Here is a 19,920-nt window from a genome sequence, read left to right as displayed (position 1 = left end):
ACTATAAAAGGTCTCAAATTTCTCCAATAAAAGTGGAAATTACATCTCAATATTTCGTCAGAGATTAAAAACAGAATTTTAGATGAATTATCTGATACAAAGATGGAAGTCAGGGTGCTGCTTCAAGATCTACAGAAGTAGAGCACTTTAAGACAATTAAATGATTTCCCTGCAGGCAATGTCTTTTCAATCCAAGCTAATGACATCATTTAAGGAGGATGGTCCATTTAACTGAAAGGATCTTTTACAAGGCAGACAGACAGAAGGCAATCCCGGAATGTTTTCAAGGACTTCCCATATTTCAGAATTATAATGGCAAAATGCCTACATCAGAATCTTAAACTCAAGCATTAATCAACAAAATGAAAGACTAATTTTATAAGAAAAATGTAATAAAACTCATTTTAAGAAGTTTTCCCTTCATTATTTTTTCCCTTAAAGGAACCAATTCTCTCCTAATGGTAATTATGCTGCTTTGGAGTAATGATAATACTCAGGCAGCTCAGTTTTAGGCTGCTGTTTTTAAAGTGAAGCCAAATCACTTCACTCACTTGCAAGTTGAAGAGTAACTTTCATAAACTTTTTTAGTTTATATAAGGTATCTGTGATCTTTCAGATAGAAAGCATTTTACTGTTGCCTCCTGAGTGTACTGTACTGCTTCTGGTATAGTCTGTATACCTGCCTTTAAATTGCCCCACATCCTTTTTCATTACCAAAAAGAGAAAGAAAAAAAAAAAAAAAAAAAAAAAAAAAAGAAAAGGAAAAAAACTTCAAATGAGCCAGAAAATGAAAACTCACAGTTTTAGTGTCTGTATCAGAAGTTCAATGCACTTCTGTATCTCCTGAGGAGGAGAAGGAGGTGATGTTGGGGTGCTAAACTTAAATGATTTTTCTGATATTGAAAAATCTGAGCAGGATATGCTATTTTTAAACAGCTAAAGAAACACCAACATTTTCCTATTAAAATAATATTATTAAAACTAAGACATTATACAAAACTACAAACACCTCTTTTACTTCAGAAGGCAGCATCAGTCTAAACCCAACCAAAGAGTCTTTTTACCATTTACAATAACACTCAAAGCCATGGAAGTTGTATACACATTAGGATGACATCTCTTAATAAATGATGTGACTCTGAGCACAGGGGGAAAAAAGTTTACCTTATGTCCCCTTAATATCCATTTCAAATTGTCAAGAACTTCAGAAAGCTGGAACGTGTGAGACATAACGAAGAGATCTTACCATGTAAGCAGGAGCTGGAAAATGTGGAACTAGTCCTGGCTCTTAACCAGACTCCTTTAGCAATCTTGGGCAAGCCTCAGCTACTTTGCCTCCACTGTTCCTCTTCATAACAGAGAAATATTATTCACATCTTTTCTGGAAATGCTGTGAAATGTTGTTGGTTTCGTTGTGCTTGTCTTTAAAAAAAGTAGTTACAGGGAAAACCATTTCATTTTCAGACCTCTTGTGCCACTGATTTTCCCCTGCTGCACCCACACACTTTTCCAAAGTAATGTAAGCAGCTGGAGGGAGGGAGAGAGAAGGGGCGGAGGGAAGGTTCCAGCATGTGCAAGACTGGGATGTCACATATGTACTGATCCCTGCATTTCAGAAAACTACACACTTTCTCCTGTGACTGCTATAGAATACCTTAAAATGACAGAGGAAAAGTGAGGAGAACACCATGAAAGAGGATCCTTATGGTGAACGGTAAGATGACTCTGATTTTATAAATGAAATGGTCTTCCAAAAAATCCCATTCCTTTTTAAATACAAAATCATGTCAGGTGAAAATTCTGTTTTATAATGCATACTAATAAGTCATGGAAAATTGAGGGAGTTCCACCAACCCAAGTCAAAATTTCTTCAGTTTGGATATGCACTGTTTCAACTTTCACTGTCATTCAAAAAGCTAAGAAGCAACTGCAAAATTCTAGTTATTTTAGTTTAAGGACTTAACTGTCGACACTCTTTCCCCACATAAAGAACACATGTATCCTGAAGTGGTGAACAATCAGCACATCAAAAGAATGCTGACTATTAAAGCTTGAATATAGTAATATGAAAATAATAATAAGAATGTGGCATTGCACAAAGTAATATTGTTGCATTCCTAACCAACTTGGGCATTTTCTTAGTTGACAGTTATATTTCTAGTAAAGGAAGAAGAGATTTCTGTGGATTTCAACAGCCACAAGAGATTTAATTTCACTTCCTGTTGCACACCTTCTGTACAGCCTAGATCCTCCACCAGTATATTTGCACATCTGTCTCCAAACTTTTTCCTCACAGTTTTTGGTCTTATCCTGATTAGGTTTTCTGAAGCATGAAATTATTCAAACTCATACGTACAGCAAAGGATTCTAAAACTGCCATGATCCAATGAAATAAGGTGACATATGCAAAATACATTACCTCATTTACTGGCACTTAGCCAATTTTCATGGCTTTTTTTTATTCTGCTTCAGTTTGTCTATAAACTGTACTCCCAAAAGCAGCCAATCAATCTATGACTACCAACAAAACTGTATCAAAACAAAAATCTAGTCATTGCAAAGATTAATTTTTATAGTTTCCCACAAAAGTGTTTGCATCTATAACATGGTAATGCATTCTCAGATCTCCCCACATAAACTTGAAAACCTCTAAAAATCACATACTTTGACAACAAATTCTCAAAAACACCTGACAAAATGGTACCAGAGAACACGACACAGAAAGAGTCAGTGAGACAAGTACTAATGGAGAAGACTCTTGAATCAACCTTTCATTAATTATCTATACCATTATGTGTCTTATATCACTACCAGAGCCCATTTCTGTGCAAGATCAGAGGTATACTAAGCAAACAAAATTACTAATTGCTGTCCCATTTGTTCTGATTGCATTAGCATTATTTTATTCAACAGTACACATGTTAGCCTATAAAACATACTGACAAGCAAATTTACCTCTGGATATGCAAGGCAAATATCCCACATAAGGATAACTTGGTTCAAAATATTTACAAACCACTGGTGTATTACTTAGAACTATCTTACAGATGAAGAAACTAAAATGAAAAAGCCATCAGAACTAGACAATTGACTCTCAGTCACAAAGAATTCATTAATAATTCCACAAGGATCATCAATGTAATTATCAAACCAAAAGGAAAAATTATGGTCACATTTACACAACTGTAGAAACCAGAATATGTAGTTATGCTGTAATCACACTTTTTCTTATTATTATGTTTCCTTATAATAGAATTGCTCTGTTTTGCTCGTTAGAAGGCAAGGGGAGCCCAAGCAACAACCTAAACCACTCCAGTTGTGAATTAAACAAATTTTTTTTCTCAGTTTTAAGGTGATTTTCATCCATTTAGCTTGTTCAGTTTCATACACATGATTTTCAGGTTTTTAAACATTTTGACTCAATGGATCTGCTTTTTGTATATTTTCACCTTCTTGCTTTCTATTTGGGAATTTTATTCATTAAAAGCTATTTTTAATTGAAGAACTGAATCATCTCTAATTGCAAATAGGGTGAAAAAATTCCCTGCCTGACATTCTTAATCATAGAACTTGGGAAAGGAGAAGCCAGTTGAAAAAAAGACTAACCTAGAGATTTAATAAAGGCCCAGACACTCAAGGCCCTTTCTAAAATACAACAAGCAGCTAGTTGATATCAACACTATGTTATGAATCGCTGCACCTCATTATCAATCCTTGAAAAGACAAACCTCCCTCAAAATGTCTGATTACAAAGGACAAAGGCAATTAACAGGAGCAGGTGAAAAAAACCAAACAAAAAAAAACAATGACAGTGTATTAGAGTGACAGGGGAATTTAAATACACCATATGCATTAGGTTGTATTTCCTAAATTAAGGCTTAAAGGCAACAAGAACTGTAGATTCCTCAGACCTGTTCAAAATTGAATTTATCCCAGGTTGAACACATCCTGGAAGCACAAAAAAGTTTCTATTGAGAAGATTCTCTTCTCAATATACACATTAGTAAAGGCAGAAATCCTTGTAAACTCCATCTTTAAAAAGGCAATAAAATGTTGCTTATATAAACGTAGTAGTGTCTTAGTTATGGCCTTAGTCTATCCAAAAATTGTCATAACCATGCTGCCTTCAGCCTTCATACTATTCAGTGTTCTGTATATCTTAAAATACTCCTTATTTTTACTCCTCTTGAGCTATAAAAACAAAAATTAGCCACAACAATTAAATAAAATATTCTTTATATCTATTAGGGCTATGCTCATACACAAGTCAGTCACTCAATATCTCAATGACTCTTAATGAAACTGAAAGCCTAATTAGCAAGATGAGGGGAATAACCCCAGCATTCTGGCCCACCTCCAGTATGAATAATTGCTTCTACCTATACAAAATCCCCCCTGTCATTTCAATTAGGTAAAATATTCCTCACATCCTGCCCTTAAATTGCTGGTATTGTTTATAGTGCCGTTGTAAGAGCTGCTGTATTCTACCCTGGGTACAGCTGCATTTTGATAGCAGTAATGTGGCAACTCCTAATTTCAGTTACTTCATTCAAAAACCTTAGTTTTGCAAAAGGCTGTCTGCTATCAGAAAAAGAACCAACAAACTAAAAGAAAATCCCAGCACTAATTTATTGTGCATCTATTAATGGCAGAAGTATAAAATCTGTGTAGAGCACAGGGAACACATTAACAGGTATAAGGTATAAAAATAAGCCAGGCCGGCAGAAGCATCTCTGGCAATTCAGCAGCATAACAAGCAGCCATCTTACCACACTATCACAGCCCTGAATGTCTCAGAAAATTAAGTCAAATCTAGCACTTCTCACAAATGACTCTGAAATCCTACCAGTATGCTGAAATACCCTTCTAAAAACTCATATATATATATATACAGACATCAAATTTAACAAGGAAAAGAATTAAATCAGTCATCCACCAGCCCTTCCAGGGTCTCCAAAACCACAGTTTACCTATTCCTGGACTTTGCTTCTTGATCAGCAGTGTGCACACCTTGAATACCTGTTCCCCAAAACAGCCACTAATTCACTCCAATGCTTTCATTTTGCCTCGTTCCATAACCCCCAAAATTTTCTTAAAACCTTAACATTTTTATTACAAGTAATTTTAAAATGTTGATCTGACCAAAAAAAAATTCTAATTGAAAAAGGATTTTAAAGTTTTGTAGGTTTAATTAATGTTGATTTAAAGAGGGACATTTGGGGCTTTTTATTGCTTCACCATATCAGTGTTTTCTTGCTCTCTCCTTTTGGGTCTGGACTGCCTGAAATGGTTATTAATAAGTAAACGCCAGAATGCTTACATTAGCCCACAGTCCTTTTATTGTTCACTCCTCCTTTAAATTGCCCTATCCCTTAAAAGATACAGTTTTAATTGACTATAAAATTCACTTAGAAAGGTACTCACTGATTTGAGTTATGAAAGTTAAAAGGTATGTTTTATTTAGGAAAATATGCAAGCAGCTATCTGCAGAAATTCACATTAACACTAACTGTACTTACTATTTCATGAAACATTTCAGTAACCACATCAGCAATTTATTGTTATTTATTGTTATGGCAGTATGGAAACTTTTACAATAAAATAAAGACCAGGAGTGAAAAAGAGCTGTAAAACCATAAAAAAAAAAAAAAAAAAAAAAAAAAAAAAAAAAAAAAAAAAAAAAGTTTGCTTTTTTCTTGTCCTGGCCTCTTAGGACTGTAAATCTTAGGCTTTCTTTTTCCTAAATTGTCTTCTTTCAAGGATTACCAGTGTTATAAATACCTTTGCCTTCTACTGACTAGACACATTTTCTCCTGTAAACTTACTTCCTGTGGGAAACATTATATCCAAAATTACAAACACAGTATTAGAATTGCGATCACTGCTGCAATTCTGTTAACATATTTTAAAAAACACTAAGAATAGAGCAGCTTTCAGTTTATCATTATCTTCTGCAAAAGGAATATCACTCTTGCATAGGAAATAGCAATATACATATAAGAAATTATTTCAAAATACAGTAGAAAATAAATTCCATTAAGTACACCTGCTGGGGAAAAAGCTGCACACACCAATGATTAAGCATAAGTGTGCATCTGTCCTTTAAATATGCATAGCAGTAATAGCTTAAATGCAGCTCAAATCATGGCCAGTCTTGCTGCATACACAAATCTGTACCAGGCAGTGCAAAATTAAAAAACACCTCTGATAAGTTTAAAAAGACAAACAAAAAAATTGGTTGTAAACTCCTCTGCATTGCAAAGATTTCTTTTGTCTGTCAATCAACAGAAAAGTATTATTCCACCATCACAAAAGGCAAACCTTTGGAGGCAGTATAGGTCTGTGTGTTGTGCAAATGTGCAGTTGCTAAGAAGCAAATATGCTTCTCCTCTAATCAAATAGCCCAGCTCAGCAATGCTGCTGGCTTGGGGCAAGAAGCAAATTCCACCAGCCACAAACTTAGAAACAGTCTTGAATTATTTGTTGCTGACCGCTGGCTGAACCCTGTCCTGATGAGCACCATCACCATTAGCCACTTCTCAGTGTATTCCATCAACCAATGGCAATAGCAGCATGCTACAGCTCAGGCTGCAAGGAATTGATCAAACAGGGTAATGAGACTATTTCTTCATGGAGGTTATTTTAAATGAATATAAATATTTTCTTTCTACATAATTTGCCACAAAAGGTCACTGAACTCCCTGCGATTCTAAAGAAAAATGCTGTGGTATCCCCTTTATATATTTGAGTTAGGATATAGCCAACAAACAATTCTGGGCATTTTTGATGATCGTGTAAATCTTAATGAGGTGGCATCCCAGACAATTGATTAGCAGCAACGTTCTATCTCCGCATTTGCTTACGAACAAAAAGATTTGATGCTATTTTAGAAAATCATGATATACCCATGCCTTTAAAATCTTTCACAAGAGAATATATTCCGTGAGACTAAAGACTTACACTTTTGCTATTAACAATAGATCATGCATATTTAGCTATGCTTGCCTTACTTTGATATTATAGCCCTTTCTATAGATTCTTCCAACTGATCTCGTATGTTAGAAATACCCACTTTGTGTCTGAGTCAAGTTACTGATGAGACCTGCATTCAGACACCCTGTCTGTTGTAGCTGTTTGCTCTAAAAAGCTACTATAAAGAGACTCCAGAAGATACTTGAAATTTAATTCAAAACAACTGCTACAAAAATCCCATCAAGGCCCTCCTTGTCCCACACAAGATTTTTAATCTTATCATTTCCAGTACTGGACAATTTCTCCAGTGCTGGGAAAACATGTAAATATTGATTTAAATACCAGTCTAATAGCATTTTATTAACAAAGGCATTACACTAGGATAGGACTAAGACTATGATAAAGAAACAGTGCTTAACATTTTCTATTTTTAGTGATAATAATATTAAAATATTCAAATAGGCCAACTAAATACAACTGTTCCTGTTTGAGGATTTCCCAGGTTACCGTGAATAACTTTAAGCAAATATTTTCAACATAAAAGAAAATTTATATTTACATCCAGGAATGAGTATAATTTATTCATCTGAGACACAGCACTTGAAAATGCAGGTTGAAATATAAATTTTAAAATATATGAAGGATCTAAATTAGTTCACCTTGCCCTGATTAATAGGAGTTTGTCTGCCTAATAACAGAACAGGCTTTGGATATTTTTTATAATTCATATACACTATTCAAAGCTTTTTTTTTTAAAAAAAGCAACATAGAATACAAATGTGTAATCTGGAATTCTGTTCCTCTTATGTGGTTGGAATCCTCAGCTCCTCAGGCTTTTTTCTCCTCTAACTGAATGTCTCTGACCAGTATAGGAAATAAATTTAAAAAAAATAAATAAACTAGTAAGAATATTAATAATAATTACAAAAATAGTTTAGATCAGCTGGATTTTCCTCCTACTTCCCTTCCCTATTAAAATACTATTTTCAGAACATTCCTTTCTAACACTTTATAAACACCATCATAGTATGTTGTATGGCAGTGGAATGCATCTAAGGCTTGAACGGAATAAAGCAACTCAGAAGTGTTTGTTCTATTAAAACACCATTTTTACATTTTTAAACCTTTTTTTTTTTTTAAAGAAAAGTTGACAGCAAAAATAAAGCTCTATTCCTGTGAGAAAAAAAAAAGAGAGCTTTGTTGGCTATTTATTCAAAAACATAAAGCTTGTCATATCTGTAACAAAGACCCTACAAATTCTTACCATTCATTCATAATGTCTTTAAAAAGTCAGTTTCCAAAAATAAAAAGAATATAATTCTACATTAATGTTGAAAATGTTTAAAAATCTGTGTGAGGGCATGAAGCTAGGACTATTCAAAACATACAAAAGCCTGAGAAACTACTTTCAACATAGATGAAATAAGCCAATTTATACATAAATCCTATTTTTTCCTCAAAATGTTAAGTCCTACATTCCATTAAAAAAAAAAAAAAAAAAAAAAAAAAAAGTGGTCTCTTACAATACCAATAAAAATCAACATTCATTTGGGGGGGAGGAAAAAATCAGTACCCACTCACAAAAGATGTCTCGTCAACAAACTAACATTTGACAAAAATCAGTGGAAACAGCAAAGAGGCCAAGACAACTTCCAGTGCCAAGGAGCCAGATGGCACTGCTGGAAAAATTATATCTACAGACTGGCAGCTTGATCCCATGATTATTGCCCAAGGGAGGAGGAAGAGGAAAACAAGAGGTATTTCAGTGTGATGGAGTAAATCAATTATCACCAGCTCACTACGGCATTTTCACATTATTTTTACACCACATTCTAAATATCGCTCAAGTGAATGAGAGCACTGGAAGAGTACAGCAGTCTGAGATACAAAAAAAGGTGTGCCATACATTAGAAAAGCAATATATACTTAAATATACCTCTGTCAGCTGCATTACACAGTCCATATTTCCAAATGAAATTTGCAGATATTGTCATTAACGAGTAAAAACGAAGTTTTTGTTTTGCGGTTTTACTTTTGACCTGAAATTCCAAACATTATCTACAAAGATTACAGACAGAAACATCTCTGCACTTTTCAATATGACTACATTCTTTTATGTGTTTTCAGCTCTTAACATGCAGTTATTTTACATATACAAGTACCAAGTAATCATTTTGCTAAAATATTTCAAAAATCATTGAACAAACAAGTTTGTGGTAGTCTCACCAATTATTTTTCTGATAAAATACAGTATTAAAGATAACTTCTGAAGAAGCTGTTAGAGAAAAATCAGTCTGCTCCTACTAGAAGGAATGTAGTTCCAGAAAACTAAAGAACAAGTTTTTCTCCACTACCTTCATATGCATAATATTCAAATTACTAAACACAAAATAGACAGAATTGTAAGAATTTGTTAGACTCCCCCCATGAAAACAGGCAAGGTTAATTTTTTTTATTGGAAGTCAATGACAACACTTACATTAACTTCTTTTCCAAGAAACTGTAATAAGGCCCATTTCCTGTACCCATCCTTGCAAAAGAACACATCCTATTACTTACCAAAAAGACTCAGACCTACCTTCACTTCATTTGCCTCTAACCCATTTTCATTTTTATTGCACAGCCATGTACATAGTCTAAATATCCTTCTGCTCCTGTTCATATTATTTCAACACTAAATCCTTTTCCCTGACCTCTTCAATGTAAAGCAGTGATGCACAAGTGCAGATGTGTGAAGGACATCATAAACTAACTGCACCTTTGAATATGTATTGTGAGTATTTATACAGCACCCACATCCAAGCTGTGAATGCCCCATCCCTGGAGTGCTCAAGGCCAGGTTGAACAGGGCTTTAAGAACCTGATCTAATGGAAGATCTCCCTGCCCACACCAGGGGGATAAGAACTAGATGATCTTTAAGGTCCCTTTCATCCTAAACCATTCTATGATGCAGAGAAATACAAAATTTGATGGCTGAGTACCAAACAAAAATTGTTTTATGTGAAGAATGGGATAACCCAGAAAAGGTATCATCAGGCCCTGATGTACCTTGCATTAAGGAATGTGTGTCCAGGCAGGCAGAGTAAATATTCAGAAGGACAGGAAAATCTCGTTTAGAGCACAAGAAGTCTTCCTCCATTATGTAGCATAGGTTCATTCATAATTCCTTGTCCAAAAAGGGCTCAAAACTCTTTCTGACTACCAGCAATAGAGAAGACAAGACCAAGATACTCACAGGATGTTACCTGTCATTGTAGCAATAGCAAGTGGTGAATAGGCTGTGCCTAATACTAGTTTAAAAATTGTAGTAGTAATTTTAGTTTGGAGAAAATATGGCATTCAGCAGTTTTGGTCTGTTACTGTACTCCTAAATCCTACTGTTGTATGTAATCCAACTAAACATCTATAAAAATTATTGAGGAAAGTATCATACTTATACTGCCTAGTGACAGAGCCCAAAGAAGTATGGTTTCTGCTGAAACTTTTTAAGCAGTGAACAATAATCTGTAAGATCTTCTTGAGAAGGCCAGTAATGCCATTCAGGGGCTATCAAAGATTTCATCTACTACATGAGAGGTTTTTTTTCAAAACCATTCAATAAACCTTTTCATGACACAGTTTTTATTTTTCACTTAAATTTAATCTCAAAATTCACAAATATTAATCCACTGCAGGCTTGTTTTTATTTAAAAGGAAACAAACTCAAATTCACTAAAATTAATGCCTGGGCTGCATGATGCCTGATAGAAAACAGGCCTGCCTTGCTCTTGCTTAAGATCTACAGATTCACTTTGCACCTCCACACAAAGTACTAATCAATTATACAAAAACAGGAACATGGGAAAAATCTTTTTCTGTTCATTAGGATTGATACATACTTCATGCATGCAATAAATGAAACATGTTCATAAATGCTTAACCACCAATTCAGAGAAAGAAATTACAAACTTAGCTTACACTGCAAAGTTACACCTTTTTTTCCCCAGTAGGTTTCTATATCCAGGGACCTCTAAAGCCTCATCCTTGAGACAAAATATTAATTACCACACTGTCCATTGTTTTTAATAATTCTGATCTAATCTAAAACAAAGAAAACACTGTGGTTCTGTAGAGTTTTTTCTCCCTAAGATGTTTGTGGCTACTACATAGCATATGTTGAAGGCAGACCCATTTTTCTGTTGTACATGGTAGATCTCAGGAAGGAAAAGATGCCTCTTGCCTCAAATCCCAAGCAACATCATCACAATCTGTTGGATTTGCTCTTCTCTGGAACACTCCTCAAGGTGCCACTGGAGTAGTGTGAAGCCATGCTATCATCTATGACTGATGCATCTTTCTGGTTCTAGGAGGAAAGGAGCAAGGAGCAGAATGGAAGCTGCCTTGCCACTACAGATTGGCAGAAAGAAAGAGGAATTGCAGGGAAATCAGAAGGTAGAAATCCACTCAGTCGAGATGAAGCACCCAGAAGGTCCTAAAATTATAATTAACTGCCTCCAAAGCCAACTTGAAAAGCTTATTGTATATCCAAGAGGCAGAAGGAAAACCTCTCCTCTTCCTTTTTATGTCATCTATTTGTGATGTGTAAGAACCAAACTAGAAGAACATTAGGCCAACAAGCAATGTAACATAAATAGAAAAATCTATTCACTTAAATTTCTGGGCTTTTTTTTTAACCACAGTATTGTTACACATCTGGAATAAAATTATTATCTAATATGAAAAAGAAATAGGTTCAGTAGGTCATTATTTAGTTTTTATTGTTGATATTGTCCTATGTAGTGGTGGAGTATACATGGTTGTTTTGTTACTGTTCAGTCACTGAAGCAACATAGATGAAATAAAATGAGCAACAAACCATGTCATTTCTCCCATGGGAGAAAGGTAAATGTTAAAAGAACACAGGGGTTTATTGTTTGATGGGAAGTTTTTCATCATGATAATTAGAAGTTCAAACATTTTCGTATCATCAATTTGTACACACCGTTAACCTACACTATCCAATTTTTAACTTTATTGTTGACTTTATTGGGCCAAAAATTCACTTAAAACTTCTGCTTCCTAACAGAAATTATTCCCTTACGTTCTGTACAAACGGTTTACATCAAATTTAATTAGATTCGTTTTGCATATTTCACACACTTTTTTTTTTTTAACTTCTTGATTCTCCATCTAAGTCATTGCTGCTGGTATGGATCCTACAAACAAACTAGCAACCAACCAAGCAGTTCAGTTTTTTGTTTTTTTCATAAGACGTCAAAAGCAGCTACATGTGGAAAGTTATAAATATTCTATTCAGTATTCAAAAATATTCATTACAGAAGGAAAAATACATACTAATGCCATGACTTGTATGGACAATAGAGAGTCAAATATCAACAGATTGACAGAGTTTAGGATATGTATTCTCTCCTAACAAGCAGAGTGCAGTTGGAACAAGCCGTCTGAGGGACAGTGCAATTGCACCAGTAGAGATTTTTAGGAAAGATGAGACAGGTGCCCACTAGAAAACATCTCAGGCAGATGATGAGTGACACATTGATTTCACTCTTAAGGCTTTTCCCATTCAACAAGCAGTTGATCTTCTCTACAGCTTTTGAAAATTTCAAAGTTACCACCCTCTTCTCATGTGTTAAACAGATTTGCATCTGGGAATTTACACTCATATGGTTGATCCCACATGTACCAATATCCTTAAAAAACTGAACTTTTCAAAAAAACAGCTTCACATTTTAAGTTCCTCTTCAGTATGTTTTACTTTTCACTGTGTTCCATCATCTTGTAAAAGATTGTACTCCGGGTGACAGCTAAACTGTCCATAAGTGACTCAGCCCAAAGTTGCAGTGATTTATCCTTCCTGTGACAACATCAGCACCACATCAGGAATTTTAGACTTCAATCTTCCTGCCTAAGACTGTGCTGCTAATTAAAAGTTTTTATTATTTTGAAAGCAACATTTCTGATCATCATATTACCTTCTCAACCAGAAATGAAGAATCATAATTCCCTTCAAAATTCTGACAAGAACTACCATCCCCTCAAAATATAGCATGCCTAAGTCCACTCTTTACCCATTTTCCATATGATGGGCTACTTCCCTCCTGCCAGTGCCTGGTAAGAGCATAAAGTAGAAGCCACATATTCTTGCCGAAGATCAGCTGTCCAAGTAAAAATGAGAAAGGATAGAAATTCCTAGTTGCATTTTCTATTCTCCAACCTTTGATACCTTAGCTGCTAGCAGTGCTTAACTGACTCAGTGAGGAACAATTTTTGCCTTCATATAGTGCCTTAAACTCAGTAGGAATGTAGTTGCAGAAAGTGGGAAAACACTTGTGTGCATACACAAAGATAAAAACTTGCACTGAACTCTACCCACCTTCTTTAGTGACAGTATTCAAACAACCAGGCCAAACAAATAGGAAAAATAAGGGGCAAAAAAAAGCTTAATCAGTATTTGCATTTGAGACTTAACACGTGAAAAGAAACAGCATGCAAAATTCAGTCACACAATTTTTCATTCTCACTTGATCAATCAAACTGCAAAATGTGATCCTCACATTAAGTCAATACTATAGATCATGTGAAATAGTTGACTCCAGCCTGCAAAGACTTGTATAGAACTTTTCCAAAGTAACTAATGAAAAAAAAGCTCTGAAGCTTGTTGCTTCATCCAAAAATTATTGCAAGAAAATCATGCTGCAGGAGCAATAAATTTTGCTCATTTTCAAGACTGCACTTTGATGACAAACAGTTAAAACACGACCCTTTCATTTGTGCTCAGTTTTGCTTGCTCCTATCTTCCTCCACTTCAACTATGGGGAAATTTAATAAGAGATTCTTAGATTGTTAAAAAGTTTTCTACTAAATAGCATATTTTATTCATAAGATATAACCAAATCTGAAGAGCATAAAAGTCCCCAGACACATTTTGAGTACTTCTTTCATCCTTACCTTCTCTAGGCAACATTTCTAGACCTTCCATAGAAATAGTGATGATCTAAATTATTTCATCACGCCATTCACTGTGATCTTTTAGATACAGTAATTATCCAATTACATACTCCCTGCAGAGCCAAAGTGACATGTCCTCTTCAGAGGTCCACTTACAGTCAGAGAGTTTGGTCCTTTAATACCAGTGACATTTCTAACTATAAAATCAAGCTACCATACCATAAACCAAAAAAAGAGAAAAATCCCTATATATTATATAAGAAGATTACAGTGTTATTAAACAGGAAAGTTTAAGTCTGCCATTGAACCTGTATTTAATACCTAAAAAACCTGAAAATTAAATTAAAAATAGCAACTTTTTTCCCCATCTACTTCTTAGCCAAAAGTAAGTTTGTTTCCAACTTGAAAGAAAATCTTGGTATTTCAATTTTAAAGTATTTTGGTATGCTTTGGATTTTAACTAATCAAGACATATCTATTTCCCACTACATATATTCTTCAATACGCAGATAGAAGGGGAATAAAAAATTACAAGACATAACATTGTTATACAATGTACTATACAAAAACCTGTCATTTAAGTTGCAAGAAACCTAGTCATCAATAAGTGAAAAAATACCTCGCTCAAAAATCAATTATGTTGAGTCTTTTGTATAGAGAAGTAGTACACCTTTCAGGCAACTGGTATTAATGAGCAGACATGGCTATAGAATCTCCATCTGTTTTTCTGACAAAGCTGTGACTACTCCAGTCTCTCATTGAAATTCCATTAATCTGGTGCACCAAGGACCAATGCGAAAATCAAAACTCCATCTAACCCTTTATCAGCTCACAATAACCTACAAGTGAACTCTGCCTGTTAGCATACAGCAAGTTATGATTTTGCTATCAATCAGGCAGTTAGCCAATGGAAAAAAAAAAAATCAAGTTAAGACCAGAGTGCCTGGCTGTGCTGTTTTGTTTGGTCCGTCTTGTTTTTCAGTTTGTTATTTTATTTGGGGGTTTTGCTGTGCTTTATCCCTCTTCCAATTTCTGTAGGGTGTCTGGACATGTAAGCCCATGCATCATTCTCTTTCATTGTGATTTAATTGCTGCCAGCAATCAAGTCAAAGCATCACTGAAGTGTGCTTGAATTTCATTAGATGATATAACTTATGCTACTTTCCTACAGTACCTAATAAACCATAAAGAAACCAAAACACATATGGCTTGAGGGAATAACTGGAAAATTAGGTGGCCATTTGGGAACTGAGTGAACTTTTGAACCAGAGGAACAGAGAAAAAGAAATATTAAAAGGAAAGACAGACTTAGAATGCATACAGAGACGTGGGGGTTTGACCTTTTCAGTACCTAGAAAATTACATTAGCATTATGAAAAATACATATCATGTTTAGAGTTTATAATCCATCAAAGTTTAGATACTTTGTTAGTGCCTACCATAAGGTAAAAGTCAAAAGGACAACATAACAATCAGATTTGACAAAAGGCCTTTAGGTGACCTGTGCTAATTTAGTTATCCCATACTTATTGTTAAATGGATTATCTCTCTTGTAATTAATACACCATTAGACAAAGGTCACACAAAAACTCCAGGATTTTACAATGACTGTAACGTACACATAATACACTAATTCTTTATCTGTTTCCAAGCGTGTGCCTTCACAAATTATGTTTTGACAGTAATGCCGCAAAGTCAAATTGCGACACTTTGGCAAGTCACACAAACCTTGCAGCTCAACCCAAGTTATAAGGAGAAATGTTTTGGGGCTTTTTAGCAGAAAATATATGTAGAAGGTTTTACATAAAAATAGAAATGGACTCAAATAAAAACCACCTCAGTTTGGTTACCGACAGATAGGACCCTCTGTTAACGCTGAGAGCCTTGATTCCATACAAATCAAGTTTTAGATTTGTACAGAGCCCTGCTGAACTGAACTGGTAATTATACAGGATCAAACATCCACCTTACAGACCCAGTTTCTTCAGGAGGATTTAAATATTGACCATTAACAGACTGATAAAAAACTAAAATATAGTATTAAGCTTCAACAAACTCATTTATGCCTATTAGAACTGAAACAAATGGCACCTCTGGGGATCAGTCCACCTCTTATAAGATTTTCCCAACATACATTTTCATACACAGGCTAGGTGGCTAGACTGGAATGATGGATTATATATGTTAAAATCAAAATGGTCTTAGAATGATACATTAGACATTCAAAGAGAAAAAGAGGAACACTGTTTACTCCAATAAATTAAGTATTTACAGATCAGAATTTACCACCTTCTCTCAAATTTCTTTTTGTGCTCATTTCCCACTAGGAAATTAAAGTGGATTTAGCATAAAATACAGAAAGATCAGCAAGGTAAAATCACCTCAAATATAAAAGAACCACACCCTTTATATTTCTACCTTAGCTGGTATGAATTAGTCAAGATATTGCTGAGCAGCTATTATACCTACTCTCATAACTTCCAAAACAGGCTAAAAATTAATCACCCCTCTGTACAAACTCATACAGCATTTCACATACTCTTGCATCAGCATTCTCCAGCCATTCATTATTTAGGTTATGAACATTACCACTTTTCTCTTGATTAACTGTTTTGAAACAATTCTATAATCATATCTTCTATTAAATAGTCATATAATTTTGTCACATACCCTTTATGCAATCAGTACCATGTTATTAAGTTATAATTAGAAATAACGATAAGATTATGTTTGTAAGCAAAAATAAATATATAGAAAGTTGCATTCATCTGTAGTTTTGAAAATTAGCTTGCGCTTTCTAAAAGCCATACTCAATTTGACTGATAATTACATTTCAACCAGAGAGCAAAAAGGCCTGGTTTTACTTTTTTTAGTAGAAGGTCACACTGCCAACATGCAATAAGCTCAATATTAAAAAAAAAAAAAAAAAAAGTGTGATTATTATTGTTATACATTTTACAGAGTTCTGGACATTAAAAAAAATGCATTATTCTGAATCAGTGGTTAGAAGGTTTATCACTTATGCATGTACTTGACTTATCCCTGTTCTGCAATAGACATAATTTTATACCTCATAAAAGCAATTTATGTTTCCAAAGGGAATAATCTGGATAATATAAAATGTGGAGTGCTACATTGCAGGAAGCATATTTTCATTCAGCAATTGTATTTCGAGATGGAGCTGCACAGTTTGATCATCGTATCATGTCAGAAAACATCATTCACTAGTAAGTCTATCTAACTTCCAGTGCCACAAATTAATATACATCGTTAATTTATTTGTACATGCACTTAATTTACTGCCATACATTATCCATAGAAGGTGTTTATATTATGTATACAATAAACTAATCTCAAAAATATGGACACTGTGCTAAAGCAAGCTTGTTAACTGTTGAAATATTTAATTGTTCATGTCTTCAGAACAGTTGCATTAAGCATTAAACTTAATGAATACAAAATAAAACAACATGGAAAACAGCTATGAAGTGTAGACGTTTTCTAAATGCAAACCCAAACTTAAAATTTATATAACAAAAACATTGTACAAAAGACTGTCTTAATGAAAGGAAACACTGTAGGAATAATTAATTTAATATTTTATGAACCTGTTCTGCATGGAGTTTGCAGAAAAATATCAATCACATAAACTGTTTCATTATTTATTAGATAAATAATACAGTAAGCCATTAAGTAGCACAATAAAATTAAGCAAGAATCTGATAATGTTGAATTAACGAACAATTTGTTACTACGAATATTCATACTGGTTTAGCCACTGATCTATCTTTAAAAGCATATGTATCTACAGAAGATGCTTTGTTATCAAAAAACGTGGGTTGAGAAACACCGTGTAGATTTGAGAGAGCTTCACTATGCTCCAGGACCACTAGAGAGAGCTCTTCAGTTCCTTTAAAGGTTCTTGTAAAGGTAAGAAAAGTGTCCAGCTGTGCTGCTTATCTGTTTATCTGTTTTCCAACACTAACATTCGCATCACGAGGACCTGATTACATCAGTTCATAGCAAACTGGCAAATCTAGTGCTTTCTAAGGTAAACAGTGTCACATACCATCAGAAGATGCTTCGTCCTCTTTATCATATCGGTCAGATGCTATTGAGACGCTATCAGGAGGTGAAGAAAGAGAGTTCTCAGACTCTTCCTCATCTTCCAGCTCTGTAAAAGTCAATACACATTGCTAGTTAAATAGCCTGTCACACAAACACACAGAATAAAACTATTTCTGATAGTAAGGAGGATATCAATTCCTATCTGGAACTGAAAAAATCCTATTTCTCACGGACACCGGCAGCTGTGAGCAATGCCGTTCTAGGGCTACCTTCTGACCTAATGTGTGAATGCTGCTGGAGCTGTTTCCCTAAACACTGTCATATAATGAACCTGCTCCCAGCACTGCACAGCTGGCAGCTTCTCACGAGGGGGGAAAGAAACACCACAGCAAAGAGGTGGGGGGAAAGAGAAAAAGGAGAACACCAGGCTCTAAAATTCTGCCTGTCCTAGTGCAGGATGGAGCTGCAGCTACTTCCCTCCCAGGAAAAGCCAAACTACTGTTGGCAGCAGTGACCACTTTTACTTTCCTTCGCTGTAATTAGGCACTGCCTTGCAAAACTGTGTGTGTATTCCTCCCATGAAACCAGAAATGGAACTGCCATGTGGCACACCTGGGATGAACCTGTGGCTTAATGCAGCATTCTATCAATATTTCTTGCCCAACTGAGAGTCCCACTACAATAGATACAAAATCTACATTATCAGTTAATCTGATGCACTCTGATCAGTGTCATGTGTAAGCACAAAGGTCTGGGAAAGATATAGTGAGATCAGTATCATTTAAGGCATTCACCTAATTAGGCAAAATTTAACTTCTCCTTCCTGAAACTCATTATATTTTCTCAGATATGTTTAACACATCTAGGCAAAGAAGAGGGGGAAAATAAAAAACTACATTGCTCCTAAATAAAAAAAAAAAAAAATCTTGGTGAAGGAGAAAAAACTAAAAAACTAAATATGACAAAAATCATCAGACCGGATTTATAAAGTTGATGCTGCAATAGATTAAATGGCCCTCAAATTTCTTGAAAATCATGTAACTCTAAATTGTTCAAGCAATGCCTTTTAGTATGTACACAAACACAAAAAACTTTCCAGAGACATCTAAATATCCTTCCCTATTTATGTGTTCCCTTTTGAAATACTAGATCGGAAAACTAATTTCTAAGAATCCAAAATAAACCTATGCATAGTGAAAACATTCTTAACACACACAGAAATTCTATTTATCAGTAGCACTGTCTAACCACGGCTGATTTTTACCCCCTCCCATTTAATATTGGAAATATATAGAAAATTCAGAGACTATGTCCAGAAAGCACCATAGTTGGTTGTAAAGAACAGCAAGTTCTCCATGCAGTTAAAACAACAAAGCCTGATATTTACTTTGCTGGAGTTCTTCTACATTCAAACATTAGCTAGGCTTTGCCTTCATTAATTTAGTATCTTTTCTTGGGAAGCTTCCTCCCAAGCTTCCATGCCATTTAACAACTGCTCTGAATCTGAACCCAGCTCCAACCTATTTTTGACATAGTCCTCTCCCAGTAGCACGCCAGTCATCGTGTTAATCTGATCAAAATATTTGCACTTCATCACACCTGTCAAACCAATCAAAAGCAAATTATTTCTCTCTAGAATTCACTTCTTCCTCCAAACAGAAAAACATAGAGCAAATAGTACTTGAACAGAAAATATTATGCCTTATTTATAACCAGCATGATCATCTTTCACACTTAGATTCCATAGACCAGTTGCCTTTTTCTCTTTGCCTATATATATCTTCATTAGATGGCACACTCCATATAAAAAGAGCAAACATGATATTCACAACCTATACAATGGCAAAATTGTTCTACTCTTTTCCTGCCCTAAATTTTTTCTAGTACCAGGACACATAGAATATATGTGTATATGTAAGTTGTCAGTCAAA

The 19,920-nt window shown here is 34.8% G+C and overlaps 1 protein-coding gene across 3 annotated transcripts in view; it reads right to left on the bottom strand.

The window, feature by feature from the left end:
• Positions 1-19,920, bottom strand: part of SKAP2 (src kinase associated phosphoprotein 2) — a 116,468-nt gene that overhangs the window by 76,014 nt on the left and 20,534 nt on the right. For all 3 annotated transcript variants that reach the window (XM_079302352.1, XM_079302353.1, XM_079302351.1), the window contains one exon: positions 17,991-18,095. In XM_079302352.1, coding sequence (XP_079158478.1) covers positions 17,991-18,095 — 105 coding nt within the window. The remainder of the gene's footprint in view (positions 1-17,990; positions 18,096-19,920) is intronic.

The sequence above is a fragment of the Erithacus rubecula genome, assembly GCF_903797595.1.
Source record: "Erithacus rubecula genome assembly, chromosome: 3".
Lineage (NCBI taxonomy): Eukaryota > Metazoa > Chordata > Aves > Passeriformes > Muscicapidae > Erithacus > Erithacus rubecula.
Note: the sequence above shows the minus strand (reverse complement) of the source record. Positions and strands in the feature narration are given on the sequence as shown.